This window comes from Rhinolophus sinicus, linkage group LG05 (genome assembly GCF_036562045.2).
Source record: "Rhinolophus sinicus isolate RSC01 linkage group LG05, ASM3656204v1, whole genome shotgun sequence".
NCBI classification, from domain to species: Eukaryota; Metazoa; Chordata; class Mammalia; order Chiroptera; family Rhinolophidae; genus Rhinolophus; species Rhinolophus sinicus.
In genome coordinates this window covers 171,015,955-171,035,656 of record NC_133755.1, presented here as the reverse complement: position 1 = coordinate 171,035,656, position 19,702 = coordinate 171,015,955, and the positions used below count along the sequence as shown (strand labels likewise).

The 19,702-nt window shown below is 40.6% G+C and overlaps 1 protein-coding gene across 5 annotated transcripts in view; it reads right to left on the bottom strand.

The window, feature by feature from the left end:
- Nucleotides 1-1,528: 1,528 nt before the first annotated feature.
- CCDC170 (coiled-coil domain containing 170) overlaps nt 1,529-19,702 on the bottom strand; it is an 82,849-nt gene continuing 64,675 nt past the window's right edge. For all 5 annotated transcript variants that reach the window (XM_019735450.2, XM_019735451.2, XM_074333710.1 and 2 more), the window contains 4 exons: nt 18,184-18,357; nt 15,524-15,766; nt 5,027-5,263; nt 1,529-3,277 (listed from right to left, as the gene is read on the bottom strand). In XM_019735450.2, the coding sequence (XP_019591009.2) occupies nt 3,077-3,277; nt 5,027-5,263; nt 15,524-15,766; nt 18,184-18,357 (855 nt within the window). In that variant the 3' untranslated portion in view covers nt 1,529-3,076. The remainder of the gene's footprint in view (nt 3,278-5,026; nt 5,264-15,523; nt 15,767-18,183; nt 18,358-19,702) is intronic.

Below are 19,702 nucleotides of genomic sequence, written 5' to 3'. Positions count from 1 at the left end.
ACTGATTAGTTGCTTGTGACCCTCTTTCCTGGCACCGTGAAGGAACCCCTGGGCAGAAGGAGAAAGTGAGACCAACATGCAAAGACAAGAAAATCAAGCAGAGGTAAGGGACGGAAAGAAGCAAAAGAATCCAGATAACAATTTTGAATCCGTGGATCTAGCCATGCTGAAGCTGTTACCCCTGAGTCTTTCAATTGAGCCCCTCAAATTCTCTCTTTGGCTTAAGGTCGTGTAAATTGGATTTCTAGAAACTGCAGTCTAGGGTGTGAGTGGCTGAAGCAACAGGAGGTAAAGGTGTGAGAGCTGAGAAGGCCAAGAAACTAAAGATACGGTGTTACATAGGTTTGGCTTACGGGCATTAAAGTCCCACAACATGAAGGCAATACTCAGTGGGGGTGAAAACACCTATGAACCATTTGCAGCAGTAGCAAGAATAGACAGGATATTAGTAGTAGGTAATCTCAATGAGGACCAGAAAAAAGTTACGTATCAGTTAGCAGGAGCCTCAAAAAAGTGACGGTTTTAACACAAAGGTAAAGGAATAACAGTATGGCGGCTGCATAGGGGAAAGAGAAGCACAGAGACCCCTCTTGCTGGTGAAAAGATAAGTGGGGTGTGCAATAAGGTGGATAAGATCACTACTACATAAAATGGACAGAACCTTCCTACCCAAAGGTTATGTAACCACGAAATTTTCCCCAGTGAAAATTAAACTCCATTTCCAAGTCCTAAGTATAATTGCAATAACAACAATATAGACATTCTTTACCAGCTTTTCAGCCCACCACCCCTTGACCTTGAATGACTCGCTATTCATCTGGAAGACAGACTATAAGGTAAAATCAGAAATGTAGACAAACCAGGTTTCAATTTTTTCCCTCAGATACTTCATGCACATATATAAATGTCTCAGGGAATGACAAGAATAATAACCTCAGTAGCATTATCACTCAAGTGTATTTGGTAGAAGAGTTAGTCACAGCAACCTAACTCATTTTATTGGACAACATAAAATATAAGTGGATAGTATAGAAGAATAAAATCTAACAAAAATATGAAGCTGACCTGCCAAATCTGGAATGAACGCCACAGAGGAAAAGTCAACAACCAACTGGCATTTTACCAAGAAAGGAAAGGGCTGTACTAAAGGGATTTTCAATTTGTCCAAATGACAAACAGTTAATGTGCATATGGTTTACATACATTGACAGAATTTCTTTTTCTTATCCCAAATACCCTTTCCACCAGAAATCTCTAAAGATTACATTCAAACGTTTTTAATATTTCTACATGTGTTAAAAATCATTGTATATATGCTGGAATCATACATTGGGAACAACATACAAACATATATTCGGATATGTGGACTGTAATTTTGTATAATAAAGTACAGTACTAATCACTATGGACCACTTTTAGTCTCTTACATGGATCTAGAAACATAATTAATGATAAGTCAAAAATGCAAAAATAATATAAGTTTTTAAATGACTTATTAAATGTATCTTTGAATAATGTAGAAAACAAATTTACAGAGAAAATAAATCAAGTTTATTAAACATTGTATTTGGAAAATGAACGCAGAGACAATGTACAAAAAACAGGCTTCCCACCCCCCAGGCCCCTCACCGCGAAAGCTTTCTATGGCCTGAGTGAAGCACAGCCTCTGGGCCACTCCGTCCTCCAGAGACCCAAAGGTGACATCACCTCCTCTACTGTGGCTGAGGGTGGGTCCGGAGTAGCAGCCACTGCATTTGGAGCAGTGAGGGGACCTCCAGAGACTGCAGGCCTTCCCCTGGGAAAATCCGAGGCTGCCTCTTTGCTTGTTGCAGACCTAGCTCAGTCAGGGCTGGACAGGTGTGTTTACTCAGTTGCAAAACACTACTCCATACTGTCCCTTCGCAGGAAGGAGGAAGCCAAGCAGAGATGACCCAGCCCTGGCGGCAATCCCTGTGGGGACTGTCACCCAACCTATAGGTGCCAACCTCATTTCCTTCCTTCTAGAGTTTTCATGCTTGGTTGTAACCTGTTTTTTTCCCTCTCCTTTAATTAGACACCAATGCTTTTTTCAGGGACTATAAAAAATAATTTCATATGGCAGAAATCAGATAATTGCCCAGAAGAGTAACACGTTTTTCTCAGTGAAGAACATAATTTTCTGAAAAAAAATTTGTGAAATAGAAATTTAAAAGGAATGCAGAAAGTGAGAGAAATTCATAAGAAAATCCTAATCCTGAAAAAGTACCCTTGCTGTGAATGCACTTGATATATTGCTGAGTAAAACTTTGTAGGATTTCTCCGTCTTATAGGTTTCATGTTAAAGGTATCATTTTTAAAGTACTGAGATCAGTCCTGTTCAGATATTAAAAACTACAGCCAAACACAATCTGGGAGCAATATTTAAAACAGGTAAGTTTCTTACAGGGCCTCAGACCATTCATGTTTTGGCCAAATAATTAGGTGTATTGCTTTTGGAAGACATCGTAAAGTAACCTCAGTTACTTCTGGACTTCAATTCTTGATAGCATGGATGTTTTCCTTCCTTTGTGCAGACAATTTTCACCAGAATCACGAGGATTTGGAGAAACTGAAGGAGTGTGGAATAGCAGACCGAGAAGAGACGGCCTTTGATGCATCCTGGTTCTGTAACAAACCAACTGCACCCTTGGGTAGGGAACACCCTCGCTGTGCCCCACAGAGGTTGTAAAACAAAAACATTAAAGCTTCTCCAGGTGGTTATTATGAGAATTAATTGGGTAGTAAAACCCCCAGCTCATAATAGACACCCTGTAAATGTTAATTTCCTGCCGCCATTTCCCATTCTAGATATGCAACCTAGTGGGATTCTTCTGGGGCCCAAAGTGCTGGCAAATGAAATAATAGGTGTTTCTAGTGCCGACCATTTATCTATGGTGGGCGTCTTACAGATTCTTTGTTCCCTATAATGGATTCTCACCCTATCACCAAAGTATATAATATTCACCCACTGATCAAATATCAAAGGTCTAGGGAATTTGTGACATTGAGCACATTGTGTCCCTTCTCTTAGCTTCATATCCCTCAAGAGATATGGTGCTCAATGAAGAATTCTTAGGTGGCCTTCTGGGTGCCTATCTTGCCTGGTAGTCACAGCTTTGAGGCAGGCACAGGTGACAAAGTGATGTTGATGTGAATGAATCAGTCTTTCAAGACATTTGATGATTTCATAGTCAGGAAGAGCAAGGCTACTCATGTTTAAGCCCAGCATCTTGGAAACCACCTCCCTGAAGTCCACCAGCTGTAATATCAAACAAAAACACATTAGCTGAGACAGCAAATGTATCAACTACTGCTAGGCCAAATGCAACAACAACAAAAAAACTATGGAAAATGCAGGTGTGCATGAGGTAGGTAAGTTACTTACTCTCTGTAGCCTTGTAGTTCTCTAGTTTATAAAATAAGAAGGCTAGCCTACTAAATTACCTCTCAAGTCCTTTCAGGCACCAACCATCAGTGATTCCATAGCCACTTTTCCGATGAGCCAATCAACGTGGTATTGGCTACCAAAGTTAAGCAACCATGAAAGAGACTCTGACCTCACTGAGAGTTCATTTTCTCACTTCCAGGGTGGGTATAACCATCTACCTACCTCCCAGGGCTGCCCTGAAATTCAGATCAAATGAAATATGGCCATGAATATGCTCTGCATGCTAGGAAGTGCTTTAGAAATGTTGGTATGGTTGTGCCCATGGGTGATAAGCACTTTAGCACTGGAATGTTAACTGGGCAATGCAGTTCTTAAACTAAAGGAAAAACAAATGGCAAGAAAGTATGAGTTGATGAAAATATGAGGGTTCTAAATGATGCTCAAATCACATCACAGAGATCGCTACCTCACAATCCGTAACGTTGGACTCTCCAGGACTATTATTAGTCCATCACAAAAGGAAAAATGGGGGCAAAGGGGTAAGAGGTGAGGACTGGATACAATGGTTGAAATGAGCCTACACCCCTTTGAATTCTCATAGACTGGTTGGTGATTCTCGGCTAAAGCAGAAGCAGAATAATCAGGGATATCTGGGCAACACCTCACTAGAGATTCCTTCCGTTTTAGAAAAGGTGTGATCTACCTTGAAGACAGATGTTGCATCCAGAATTGCTTTCCAAACAGTCCCACCATGTGGTCACTCGCTTCCCAACCTTCTTCCTATGCTGAGTCCAATTTGGGAAACGTGACACTCTCTCCAGCCTCGTCTCCTGTCCTCAGACTTTCCCGTTCTTTCTAATATGACCAGAACTCTTAACTGCGGAGCAGATTCTCTCTGAGAAAACTCACTCATGGTTTGGCCTTCCTCAACTCTGCCTGACACATGAGCCAGAGCAGAGGCAGCCGAAGAGAAAAAATATCCTAGGATCAGAGTCCACTCTACGCCCTTTTGCGCTTCGGAAAGTGATGAGAGCCAAAAGCAGTAGGGGTCAGGCTGCCCGGTACATGCTTCTTTATGCCTGACCTCCTGATGTGCTCACCAGATAAAACTCTCCTCCTTGCAACCGGCGAGCAAATAAGTACTATTTTATGGTTTACATCTGGGTTCGGTCGGCCATCAAGTCTGGGTGCCACTGTCTGAGATTCGGGACCGTTTTTCTGAAACCGATCTCTGCTGGAGATAAGGTTTATCCTGACCTCCTGAGGCTGAAGCCCTCCTTAGATGTGGGATAATGCAGACTTCAGAGGCAATTGGCAAACATAATAAAAAACCTCTCCACAACCAGAACCTGGCTTCTCACAGGCTTTCCATTGCCTTGTTAAGAACGTCTTTTTCTTTCCTATACTTCGTGCCATGAAAATGTGAATTACTTTTCTTAGCAAAGTAAATCATAATGGATCTTTTAATGACAAAGAGATGCTAGACAGCAGGCAGAGATGTTGAAATGATACTGAAAGCTTTGTAAATGGTTTATGAAGACACGTATGAATAATGATCAAGCTTTTGAATTGTCCTATTTTTTCTAAATAAGAGGGTTTCGTCACCAGATTTCTACCCACCTGCTTTTCTCTCTTTTCTGCTTCTTCCAGAGATTTCTTCAGTGTCTTCACTTCTCTGGTTACCACTTCTATCACGTTCCTGGCCCTCTCTTTATCCTCCTTAGCCTCATGCTCTGCCGTGTGCAGCTCTGACTTGACAGATAGTAGCTTTTGTTCAGCTTTCTCCTTCATCTTCTCCAGTTTGTCTCTGGATTTATTTAGGTCTTCAATGGCTTTGGTCTGTTCCAAAGTTTTAATCTAAGAAGTCAAGAGAATGTTGATAATGCCTTTGATATTTATTTAGGAAAACGGTATAAACAAGACTCATCAGAAGTCACTGGAATTCACTTAATAACTTTTTTATGAATGAAGAATGGAATCCATCCCAGTTATACAGACTTTGCCAAGCATATGTTCTGGACAAACATGTCGTACGACAGTTATAGTTTATAAACAACATATTGGAGTACCATTATTTGGGAAATCAATGAGATAATATGGTAGAGAGAATGATTCCAGAAGTTAAATCCTCACATAAAGCCTGCTGGTACTTACACACAGGCTCTACGAGCTCCCTGGGCAAAAGCAACTTGTACTTTTTGCCCCTACCAAAGGATTATTCCTGGTTTAGAAATATTAGGAAGAGCAAAATGTCTCTTCTGCTAGTGTTTCACCACAAGGAAGCCCCGCCTAAAACCCCCTCAGCAAGTCTTCATCGCTGCTGTCAGGAAAATCTACATCAGCAACGTTTCAGAAGAAATGTCTTCTGACTTGACCAATGAGGATGGGAGGCAAAAGATGGCCAGACCATTCCACGGCAAGCTAGGGGGCAGGAGGGGTGTCTCTCTCTAAGATAAGAAGCTGCCCCAGAATCTTAAAGCCAAAGCACTGAGCATCCTGGCGTGTGAGGCATGTTTTCTTTATTAGCTTAGTGTTTAAAATTATACCAGATCTGCTTACAAAAAGAATTTGAGTAAAAAGGGATGAAATTCTGATACATACTATAACAGGGAAGAACCTTGAAGATATTACACTAAGGGAAGTGAGCCAGACACAGAAGAACAAATATTGTATAATTTCACTTATAGAAGGTAACTAGAATAGGCTAATTCATTGAGATAAAATGTAGACTAGAAGTTACCAGAAGCAGGGGGGATTGGGGAGTTATTGTTTAATGACACAGTTTTTGTTTAATGACACAGTTTCATCATAGGATAATGAAAAGTTCTAGAAATGGACAGTGGTCATGGTTGCACAACACTGTGAATGTACTTAATGCCACTGAATTGTACACTTAAGAAATGGTTAAATCAAAACAGCATGGTATTGGCAGAAAAACAGACACATAGACCAATGGAATAGAATTGAGAACCCAGAAATAAAACCACATAAATATGGACAGATAATTTTTGACAAAGAAGCTAAAAACATACAATGGAAGAAAGACAGCCTCTTCAATAAATGGTGCTGGGAGAATTGGATAGCCACGTGCAAAAGAATGAAACTGTATTGCTATCTGTCACCATGTACCAAAATTAATTCAAAATGGATCGAAGACTTAAGCATAAGACCTGACACAATAAACTGCATAGAAGAAAAATTTATGGACCTTGAGTTCAAAGAACATTTTATGAATTTGACTCCAAAGGCAATGGAAGTAAAAGCTGAAATAAACAAATGGGACTATACGAAACTTAAAAGCTTCTGCACAGCAAAAGAAACCATCGACAAAATAAAGAGGCGACCAACTGAATGGGAGAAGAGTTTTGCAAACAGTGCCTCCGATAAGGGGCTAATATCCAAAATATACAAGGAACTCATGAAACTCAACAACAAAAAAACAAACAACCCAATAGAAAAATGGGCAGAGGACCTGAAGAGACATTTCTCCAAAGAGGACATACAAGTGGCAAATAGACATGAAAAAATGCTCAACATCACTAAGCATCAGAGAAATGCAAATAAAAACCACAATGAGATATCACCTCACCCCAGTCAGAATGGCTATCATCAACAAGACAAATAGTAACAAGTGTTGGAGAGGCTATGGAGAAAAAGGAACCCCCATACACTGTTGGTGGGAATGCAGACTGGTGCAGCCACTATGGAAGGCAGTGTGGAGGTTCCTCAAAAAATTATGAATAGAATTACCATATGACCCAGCAATCCGTCTCCTGGGTATCTACCCAAAATATCTGAAAACATTTATACATAAAGACACGTGTGCTCCAATGTTCATTGCAGCTTTATTTCCGGTGGCCAAGACATGGAAACAACCAAAATGTCCTTCGATAGATGAATGGATAAAGAAGTTGTGGTATATATACACAATGGAATACTATTCGGCGGTAAGAAAAGATGATATAGGAACATATGTGACAACATGGATGGATCTTGAGAGTATGATGCTGAGCGAAATAAGTCAGACAGAAAAAGCAGAGAACCATATGATTTCACTGATATGTGGTATATAAACCAAAAACAACAAAAGAACAAGATAAACAAATGAGAAACAAAAACTCATAGACACAGACAATAGTTTAGTGGTTACCAGAGGTTAAGGGAGATGGGAGGTGGGAGATGAGGGTAAAGGTGATCAAATATATGGTGATGGAAGGAGAACTGACTCTGGGTGGTGAATACACAATGGGATTTATAGATGATGTAATACAGAATTGTACACCTGAAATCTATGTAATTTTACTAACAATTGTCACCCCAATAAATTAAAAAAAAAATGGTTAAAATGGTAAATTTTATGTTATGTATATTTTACCACAATAAAAAAGAATTTGAGGTAGTTTGCATAATTAGACACAAAATATTTCAGCTGACCATTAAAAATAAATATGAATGGAACTACCACTTAACATCCACTAGGATAGCTATAATCAAAAAGATAGACAACAGCAAGCATTGGTGAGGATGTGGAGAAACAGGAACCCTCACTTACTGCTGGTGAGAATGGAAAATGGTGCAGCTGCTGTGAAAAACAGTTTGCCAATTTTGAGAATGTTAAACACCAAGTTAACATATGACCCAGCAATTCCACTTTTAGGTACACACATTCTAAAGAATTGAAACTTATGTCCACACAAAACCTGTATACAAAGGTTCATAGCATATTCATTCATAATCACCAAAAAATGAAAACAACCAAATATCCATCAACTGATGAGTAGATAAATACAATGGAATATATTTCCACAATAAGAAGGAATGAAGCACTGATTCATGCTACAGCATGAGGTAACCTTGAAAGCATTATGCTAAGGGAAAGAAGTTAGTCATGAAAGACCACTTACTATATGATTCCATTTATATGAAACATCAGAAAAGGCTAGGGGCTGGTGGGCAGGGAAAATGGGTAGTAACTGCTAACAGGTACGGGGTTTCTTTTTGGGGTGATGAAAATGTTCTGAAATTAGATAGCAGTGATGTTTATACAATTCTGCAAAGATACTAAAAAAAGACACTGATATGCATTTTAAAAGGCTGAGTTTTATGGTATGTGAATTATATCTTTATAAAGCTATCAGTAGAAAGTATACTCACAAAGAAGCTTTTTAAAAGCTCAAAATAATTTACTTTGAAACAAATAAACAAGTGGATATGGAATGAACAAAGAGCAAGTGAAAACCAGTAGAGCTTTGAATTTAGTTCCGAGCTTCCTAACAATTCAGACAAGCCTACAGGCATAGTCTCACAGAAACAAACTATAATTTTCTGTTTCAATTTTGTTGAAAATAATTTTTAAATTCTGCATGAAAGTAATAAAAGAAAAGAAACCATCTAATAAGTGTTTGCTGCATTCTCCCTTCCATCCCATCCCTTCTTCCTAAGAAGGATGTTTTCTTGCTGCATCTACTCCCACCCTATTGTTCCTACAACAGAATCTGGGCAACAGGGGGAGTGTCAGGGAAGAAGAAAACCTGAAAGACGAAATTGAGCTACATGATAAAGAGCTGAGAGACAAGTAGGGACAAAGGTGACAGAGTCTATACTAACTAGGCTGCAGGAACCGCTTGCTGAAGAAACTTGGCGGGTGAGGAAATTGTGGGGAGGTATAGGTGTCACGTAGCCAGGAAATAAGAGACAAAGAGAAATGAGTCAATGCTTAAAACTATTGCTGTTCCTGATTAATGAAACCCCTCTTTGTATATCTCTCTCTTATCATTTAGTTGCTGAACTGCTGCTTATTTATTGATGAAGGATTTTGGATGGTTGTGACTTACATAGACTCTATTTAGAAGCTACTGTCAGAGATTTAAATCTTTATCTCGTCTTGGATTTACAGTGTGTCTTCACTGTGACTGAATAAGAATTATGGTGCAAGGAGCACAAGTTGACCAGATCTAAACTCTGACGTTTCCTCCAATACCTCTAGAAAGTCAGAGGAATGGTAGAAACTATTCTAAGATTGGAATTATATGACATGGAGGAAAATCAGATTTATAATGTCCTGTGTGACTTCACTAAATGAGGAAGCCTGAGTCAATACCTGAATCAAATACCTGAACTAGAAATGCGTTTTTATCTACTATAACATACAGAACTTCTTAAGAAACTAAATTTCTTTCCAGGCAGAGAGGAGCTGATGGTAGACATGCTTAGACAAGTTCAAAACTTTTGAACTGGTTCCATTCAGGAGAGAGGCAATCCCTTCGGAAACTGACAGCTGCTGTGGGACTTGCTATCAAAAAAGTGTAAGAATAACCGCAGCAGCTTGGGAAATAGGCAGGAAATAAAGTGCCAACAACAGCGGGGGAAGGGACTGTGAGTCAGTTTCTTTTTAGCCAATGAAATGTCACCAGTAGGGCAAGCACTTGAGACAAGGAAATGCCACCCACTAAGTGCAGGTCCACAGGGACTGACTTGGTGATCATTCATGGATTCCAAGTTACCAAAACCCATACTTGAATGTTGACTGTATATTAGACACCAGTATGTTACAGTATTGTCTCAGCGTTGATTCCTCCATCTGACAGTTGCACAGTGGTCACAGACAAGAACGCACCTGTTCTTCAGAAACACCTGGTACATATTTAGGGGTGAAGTATCATTATGTCTGCAATTTACTCTCAAATGATTCAGCAAAAATAAACAGACCCCCACCCATTAGACAAAACAGAGCAATCAGTAAAATGTTAACGATTGTTACATGAATCGTTATGTAAAGAGTAAAAGACTGTCTGTTATACTATTCTTGCAACTGCTCCACAGATTTGAAATGTTTCAAAACACAAAGTTGGGAAAGGGAACTTTCTCATGCATGATCAATACACACGTGATGTACTGATCATGGATCCTATCAGTAAAAATTTCTGAATATACGCATATCATGTATATTTATTTATAAATTACATAAACTGCCCTAAGTAATATATTCTTTAGATTATCAAACATTTTGCAAATTGGGGATATTACATGGATGAAATAAATATCAATTTCCAAACAAAGTTTTCTCCCTTTAAAACAAAGAGATTTTCTTCGCGTGCAGAGAAAATATGTGGCAAACAGGGAAGTTGCTGGGATTGGTGCATTGAATTCGAGCCTGTGATTAACATAAGAGGAGGTACATTCAGCTCTTCTGCTAAGAATCGAAAAACATTTACAGTGGGCTCTCCACCACAGGTGGCAGAACACAGCTTGGAGAGCCAGAAGCACACAAATCAGTCTTAATGAGAAGAACGTATAGCCAAGAATTTCTGAAAAAACAGGAGACTTTATCACAACCCTGAAGGTTGCTTGAATTCTTGTTGTCAAGGAGCAAGAGCAAGTACTGGAGCTGTGAGCCAAGCTACCAGGACAGAACTGGGAGCCGTGGTGGTGCTGGTGGTGACGGCCGGCCTCGGCCTCCTAAATCATACCCAGAAAACAAGATTCCTGGGAGTGGGGTGGGGTGACACTGGTTTCTTATCCTCCTAAGGGAGCTTCTCATGTCCGGCCCAGAGATCAGTAAGAGACTATGCCCCTAATTTTCTTCCAGTGGGACACAACGGGTCATCAAAAACACTGATGTGCCTCTCAGACCCCCGCAAGGATGGAGAAGGTTCTCAGTGGGCTTCCCTTCTCACGAACACCCTCTCTGCCTCCTGAGGGAAAGAATTCCCTCATGTTACAGGGGTCAAAGGCCCTGAAAGAGAAAGGGATTACATTTAAAACCTGATGTGTTGACTCTCCCAGAGGATCTGAGTTCTTCAGCTGGAGGGTTTTCAAGAGGCTGCACTGAAAATGCAACCCTGCGGGAGCACCACACGCAGGCCCTCGGAAAGGGGTGGGACAGCCAAGAGGAAGGGTCTCCCCATGGGCCACACAGATGCTCCATTCCTCCTAAAGAGAACCACACGGATTTAACCAGGAGGAAACCATGGCAGAAATGAAAGGAAGGTGTTCAGCTCTGCAGTCTGAGCACGGCTCCACTCCCTGACCAGCCCAACCCCCAGGAGGTTCCGCCTTACAGATTCTACTTGGCGCACACGTTCAAATTGAGGACGTCCCAGAGCAATTCAAGGTCAAGGGAGTTACACAACCACAGCTGAGTCCAAGATGGTAGGTTGGGGGAAAAATATAAAGAAAGGCTGCACTGGCTGTGTTGGAGAAAGTCCTAGAGTGGAGGAGTCTGGGGAGAAGCTATCTTTTGTGGAGATTATCAAGAGAGTTAGCAAGTAGGAGAGATCTCTGCTGATAGCTGAAGAATGCTGTTCCCTTTCAGTGTCTCCTCGTGGGACTCCAATGAAGATAATAGTGGCTTTCCACTAGTTTTGGATTGTCTGACTTCTAATTTTTTGGCCACCAATCCCTACTAAGATCAGGTCACATGGTACAGGCTGAAAGCTGACAGCTTTCCACCAAATATCTTCCTTTATTTCATGCTGCACAGAGTAAAACCCCATTTCTCAGGCGGACCTTATCTAAGTGAGGTCCAGGGACTTAGTGCTGGCCAATGGAGAGATACAAAGTGTTTTATTGCTCCTGGAAAGTGGCATCCAAGGTGTCCTTCCACCTTCACTCCTCCTGGTGACTGGAATGTGGCTCGAGTCCCAGCAGCCAGCTTGCACAAGAGCAGGTGTTGAGGATGGAAGCTAGTGCTAGGATGGTGAAGCAGAAACACGGAACACGCCAGGGTGGCTGGTGGCCAAGGAGCCATCCTACTAAGTATGGAATGTCTACTTCCACACTGCTTTCCAGTGAGAAAGGAAGAAACATCTGTCCTGTCTATACCACTGCTACGATGGCAGTGTTTCAATATATTCAGCTGAGATGAATCATCACCAGTGCAGGCTCTGAAGCAACTGGCATTATGTGAGCTACACAAAGTATTTTTCAGACCCTCCGGAATTCTGCCAGACGACTGCACAGCCTGCGTTGGCACTTATGCATATGACGTCTACTCTGATTAGGAGTTCTACTTTAATTCCCTAGGTAAATGAGAAAAGAACGAAGGCAGCGTTAATGCATAAATAATGCCAAGTGAAGGCGAAACTATGTTCATGGTGTATGTACCAAATTTCTGCAGTGATAAAATAAAGCACAAAGCAGAATAAGTGCCTCTGCCCCAAGGCTACATAAACTATAGGCATGCCAAGATCAAAAGAACCTGGACCATATGCAGTTGGCACCACGCACATTCTTATTAATGGTGATTTTAGTAAACTAACATAATCTAGCTGATTGAATATTGTTACTTCTTTAATTCTATTTTTATACTTCATTTTGGTTTCTAAATTGCTTTGGGTTTTATAAGTAAAAATGTAATAAGACAAGAAATGCCTATGTAGTGTTATATTTGTACATATGTAGGTAATATTATCATAAAATTATTTTGACTCAACACAGGGAGGAGAAATCTGTGAAAGAACACTTTTCTTTCAAAAGGGGATTTCTACAATACTTTTTTTTTTTTGCTTGCCAAGCTAAAATTTAATTTTAAGTTCATCAGGAAAGGTCTACTTTTTCCTGGTCTAGAATTCAGGGAAAATACACTGCATGGGTCTTAAAGAGGGAGATTTGGATAGCCTAGGAGTCAAGGTCATTCAACATGTTTTGCAACAGACATATAAATGCTCAAAATAGCCTTATTCATAATAGCCAAAAAAGTGTAAATAATCCAGATGTCCATCAGACACAAATGGATAAACAAAATGGGATATATCCATACAATGAAATATTATTCAGCCATAAAAAGGAACTGCGTGATGGTTAACTTTATGTGTCAGCCACAGTGGTTAGATATTTGGTCAAACATTATTATGGATATTTCCATGAGGGTGTTTTAAGGTGAGATTAACATTTAAATTAATGGATTTTGAGTAAAGCAGATTGCCCTTCCATAATGTGTGTGGGCTTCATCCAATCAGTTGAAGGCCTGAAAAGAACCAAAGACTGACTCCTCCTGAACAAGGGGGAATTCTGCCAATAGACAGCCTTTGGACTTGAATTGCAATATGGGTTTCCAGCCTGCTGGCCCATTCTGCAAATTTTGAACTTGCCAGCCTCCAAAATCATGTATTAGAAAAGGAAGAAAACTAAAAATTAACGAGCTGATGCATATCTCAGGAAGGTAGAAAAGAAACAACAAAATAAACCAAAATGAAGTAGAAAAAAAGCAAACAATAAAGAGAAGAGAAAAGTTTGATGAGATACAAAACCAACCTATGATTCATTTTCAAAGGTCTATATTACACTTGGGCTATAATGGTGAAGTTCCTTTTCTTTTTTTGTTCTAGGATTTTCACCCATTATTAACTGTCTTACTGCTGCTTTCCATTTCTTTAATTCTCTCTCTGGCTCCTTTAAAAGTTATTTAGTGGCCCTTTGTTCTCTCCAACAAAGCAGTGCTCCTGTGCCCCCACAGCATGGGATGTGGGCATCCAGCCTGGAGATCAACACACCTCCCATCCTACAGATCAGGAACAGCCAGTGCAAGGTCCCAGCACGCTGGCTTTCAGGTAAGATATGCCGTCTTTTAGAAATAAGAAACCAACTCCCATCACCATCGTCCCAAGCTGTGAGAACAGATGATAGTTTGTAACTAACTGTATTTCCTCTGGTTTAAAATTTGTTGTCATTCATGTATTTCTCAATCTTTCAAGGATTCTTCTATCCCTCTCTTCTTCCTAAGATGGTGTCTGGGTGAAGGAAAATCCTTGTGGTGTTAGGAGAGGTGACTCTGGTCCCCAAGCTGACCCTGTATCTGATATCTAACTGGTGAAATCTGTGAGGGTTCACTGATCAAGGTCAAGGCCTGGCCACTGGCCTTTACTAATCCAAGGCTTGGCTGTAACTGCCCCTGGATTATAGCTTAGGGGACCTGCCCCAAAGCCTCTGATGCAGAGTCAGCCCACCTGCTGCCATGAGCTCTCCAGCATGCAACTTTTGGTAACTTCCATATCCCCCTCAAGTGCAAACAGAATCAGGGTGCAACCTACGCCCCTGCCTCAGCACCTCCTGCGGGCCCTTCCAGGCAGGGTGGGAGCAGCTGCATGCTAACCAGAAATTCTACCTCAGTACACACACTTCCCAAAAGTCAGGTGTAAGGTGGGGGCCCACTGAGGATACTTACCTTGATATCCCCTCCCCACACGATACCCCTTCAGATCCTTTCCCTTGTGTTCTAATAAGTCCCCTCCCCTGGGTCCTGTCTGCCCTCCCCTTCTCTAGGGAAATAAGCCTCAACTTAGAAGGGCTTCAGAGCAAAAGAACTAATTACTTAGGAGGGAAATTACAGTGGAAAATATCTTCTAAAATATTGTCCCCACTACACATATTCATGGGCTGGCTTAATCCCAGATTCCTTTCCCTCCTGGTTTGTTTCCAGTTCTGGAAACATTCCGGAAGTCCATTTCAGAGTACTTGTGTACAAAGAACCAGGACGTTACTGTCCTGTGTATTCATGACACGCCAAGGGGCCAGGGAGGATGCGGGCATGTGAAGTTACATATTATTGCCAGTGACACACATACATGGCATTTGAATACTCTGACTAAACTTTAAGTTTCAATGCCTTTCTTCTCTGTATTCACTGGCAGTTGAACACCTCCGACCCCGGAAGCACGTCTCCCCGATCTGTCCACCCACCTCACAAGGGACAAAGCAACTCGCAGAGTATGACACTCAACACCGGGCCTGCCTGACTCTCCCCAGTGAACAGCAGGTTCCTGTCTCATTTCTTCCAAAGCAAATTCCCACATGATAAATCCCCACATGATCCCTAATATCACGGTCGCCCACACTTTCAACAAGTGTTTTTCTTTTCATTACTGAACATCCCCCTTTTTGACTGATGTTTCACACAGCCACTACAGCTTCATTTCAAACACTGAAGAGACACTAAATGGACCTAATATGCTGGTGTGTGTACTTTTTGCACTTTTCCCACAACTCTAGAAAATCAGAGGAAGTTACTCATCCTTTTTTTTTTTCCCCTGGTGTCTCCGTGATAAGGCTGTCACTCTTTTCCATAAACGTTTACATCAACTAGCAAAAAGCAACAATGAAAGGAAGCTGAGCACTTGCCTTAAGCTCACTGGTGTCAGCCAGTTTGGCTTTGAGCTCAGTGTTCGATTCTCGACACACGCTCAGCTCCTTCTGCAGCCTCTCCACCTTCTTCTGTAACTTCCGTACGGTGAGATTGGCCTCATCCCTCTCCACAGCCAAGGCTGTCCGCACCTGCTTCTCCTCCTCCAGCTGGGCTATCTTCCTCCGCAGGAGGTTCATGTGCAGTTCCTTGCTCTCCAGTCTTTCTTTCTGAGTCTTTAGCTGGTTTGACACAAACGGTTGGTTTTTTTTAAATACTAATTGAACAGTCAGTAAATATAAATAAATTACTCAGATCACATTGATCTTTATTCACACTTCAGTAAGACTAATCGTCTAAACTATCAAAAAAAAGGTTATTGGATTCCTTTTCGTGATTATATTTTTTAGTCCTATTTTTTCCAAGAATTAATTTTGAGCTGCAAAGTCTGAGACAAAAGAGCCACAGAAAATGCACAGAGAAGTAGGCTTTCAACATATGATTCCCTCCAACACTATGTAATAATAAAAGTAATAAAATATAAATTTCATTATTATTATAACACAAATGTAAGATCACCTTTTTAATGACTAAAATGGGATTATCAAGAGCAGAAAATAATAAGACGAAGAGAAAAAAATCCTCTCCAACACCCCAATGGCAACTATAATTGCCCTGGTCTTTTCTGAAAGAAGATAGGGTTTAAATTAGTACCAAAAACCTAGGCTAACTATATTCAAACCCTTAGAACCAGACTGAGTGACACCAAACATGATAGTTGATATGTGTTTTTAAAGTAAGCTATACCAAGGAGATTTTAAAGAAAGCTTTCTTTACATAGCTAAAATCTTAGAGCTAGAAGAGACCTGAAGAAAGTTTTCATTCATTGGTGTCTTTATTATATGCCTGGCCTCTATCATTCACAAACCAAGCAGAGAACAAGGTCTTCAAACAGCATTTATCATTGACAATTAAACTTAATGGAGGAAATTATAGTGAGTTTTAGAAAAAGACTATGGACTCTAAGAGAGGGGGAAAAAATCCTTCTGGTCGTCACATGGCATCATTAGTGAGAGAAATATTAAGTACAGAAACCTGTTTCATCTGTTGCAAACATTAGGTATCAGAATCATGTGGAATTATAGAATATTAGAGCTGAAGATTGTCACATTTTCCCTAATTACAGACTCCGCATTTGTAAAGTTTTCGGAGGAGTGAAGGACGTACTGAAACGGGGGCCGGGGTGAGTGTCTTGCCTAATGGTGACAGCAGTGACCAGACCTATTTTAACAAGGCCCTTTTAATGTTTCTCTACCTAAACTCCCTTCCTTGAGTTTCATCATATCAAACTCCACTCTTCTGCAAATGTACACTGGGAAGTCTGTACACCAGTAATTTTAATAATTACATAATACTTAAGAAGAAATGGTGTTAGATATTGAGAAAAAATTCGATTATTTGAGGAGAACGTCACAAAGAATTATAGCTCAATTTAATGTGTCTGATGGTAACAGGGTTTGTCTGCTTTCTTTAATAAAACACTCCCAAAGATATGAGACATGGAGAGGAGGTCAAATGTGAATAGAGCATCTTCTATGAGCCAAGAGTTCAAAATACTATTTAAAAACTTACAACCTCTTGAAGTAGGTATCATCCCCATCTTAAATATAAGGAGATAGAGACAGAGAGGTATGCAATTTGCCCAAGGTCACAAAGCCTGGTGGAGCCAAATTAAGAACCCAAACGTGACTCATTACATAGCCTGCGCACTGTAATTCTACCATAGGATTTTCTCCTAAGAACTATCATTAGGACACATATGTGTTTTCCTTTTCATTTCCCCAATACCAATAATTACATACCTAATAATTATATTTTTATCCTTTTTGCCCATTCATTCATTTAGTCTAAACAGTTTCTAATGCTTCCTTTGAGTGAGTGAAAAGTCAGCTAGTCTCCTTTCTCTACTTTCTAGTGCAATAGAGCTTGTAAAGGCAGAGACTGCTAGATGCTCCCCAGTTTTGCTCTTCTCCTATAGTAATAGAAACAGTACATTTTTCTAGCGAGGCAAATGGCTAGCAGGGTTAAGACTACAGTTTCAAGCCTCCCTTGCAGCTAGATTTAACCATCAGAACATAGTCTGACCATGGGATATAAACACAAGTTCACATAGCAAATTCTGGGAACCCTCCTTTAAAAGACAGCTCACACCTGCTCTTTTGCAACCTTCTTCTTCGTCCCTTTTTCTTCTACAACCTTCTACAACTCAGATATACTGATTGCAGGCAGCACGTTGAACTGAGGATATGAACCACCCTAGGAATGGGAGATTAATGAGCTGAAATGAGCCTGGTTCCTTGAAACTTAGAGCTGCCACATTAGCCCTAAGCTGTCTAGCTCCAAGAATTCATGTGAGAAAAGGAAAAACAAAACACTTCTACTTGTTTAAGCTGTTACTTTGGGTCATTATTACTCAGTTAAGCATAATCTTCAGTGCACTTACCATCCCTTCAGACTTGAAATAGAGATTCTAAATACATATTTTTATAATGTGTTTCCTAGCCACATTGGTAAATATGGTGGGGATAAACTACATTTCAATATTGAAGTTTCTCAGAAACTCCTTCTCTCAACACAAGCAAGTTTCAATCTCCCCTACCTTTCTCTGTAAATTGTGGGCGATAGTCTTGTTTTCAATGACTGCACTGCTCTCGAGGCGGACCAGCTGTTCCGTGCGAGCTAAAACTACATCCAGACGCATGTCAAAGCCAAGTTCAGCAGCCACCTGGTCCAATTTCATTTTCTCTGAGAGCTGATCCAGAAATTTAAGATACTAAACCCAAGAACACAAGTGAAAAGGGGACACAAAAATAAAGTTAACAGGTGATCTCACAGAATCCTTCTCTTTCTCCTAAGTTTACCAGTAGTTCTCATAAACCCAGCATGAGCCCTTCCCAACTCCAAAGTCTGGTAATGAATTCCTGAACCACCCTGCCAGTTCCACGTCCTGCTCCTTGTCCAATTTCTCTTGACTCTCCTGGTCGGTACCCCCGATGTTCAATCTAATATTTTACACTCTTCATTAACCCTGCCATGACGAATTTGGGATGTTCCTGACTATGTCTCCATCTCTCTGCTTAGCTACAGGCTAACCTCGCCCCTGGATCCACGCGTCCACACCTTCCACAGCAACTTCCGCCCACCCCCAACTGGGCCCTGGCCTCAAAGGAGGAAAACAGGACTTAACCAGTTGCCACATTACTCTTCTGGGGTTCTACAGATCACTGCAAAAGCAAAGCTCTCCATATAAATTAACTTGGACGATGTATTATTATTATTATCAGTATGCTTTAGAAAATGTCTTTCTTTAAGAGTGTCACAGTTAAAGGGAACAACATTCTAAACTAGAGCAGTATCAGAGAAGTCCAGGTTCATATTTTAACAGGTTGAAGTTACAAAACTGTTCTGGGATCTTCCTGCACTTGATTTCTGTGGCTGTTTTGGCTACGACGACAGACGTGGAGCAATGCTTGCTAAGTGATTGTTTGTTGAGTACATCAATCAATGAGCTGTCATCATTTCATGATTTGGGCTCTATCTTTGAGATTTCCTTCTCATTACAAGAACACATCTGGGGTTTTCAGGCACTTACATGTTTACAGAAGTATAATTTCCCGATGACTGACACATGCCATCTCAAAGCCCAGAACTAGCTCTATTCTAATCATCGAGATGAAATTATTTATAAGTGTACATTTTGCAGTTTTGCTAAAAAGCATATATAAAATTTGATCTCTCCTTTATATGTCACAGTGATTACAAATGTCGCTTATGGTGCTGCAAGGCCACAGATTGCTGTTGTCTCTGCGTCATTAGTTTGTCACTTCTCAATGCTTGTTAGCTCTCCCCTGGGAATTTTTCATTGCTAGCCTGTGTGAATGTAAGTGAAATAACTGCTATTCTTTGTATTTTTAAACCAAATGGAGTCAGTACCTTTCATGTGAAGATACAAAAGCCTCTTTTACTACCGTGTTTCCTCGAAAATAAGACCGAGTGTTACATTAATTTTTGCTCCAAAAGACGCACTAGGGCTTGTGTTCAGGGGATGTCCTCCCTAAAAATCATGCTAGGGCTTATTGTCCAGGTAGGTCTTATTTTGGGGGAAGCACGGTATTTCA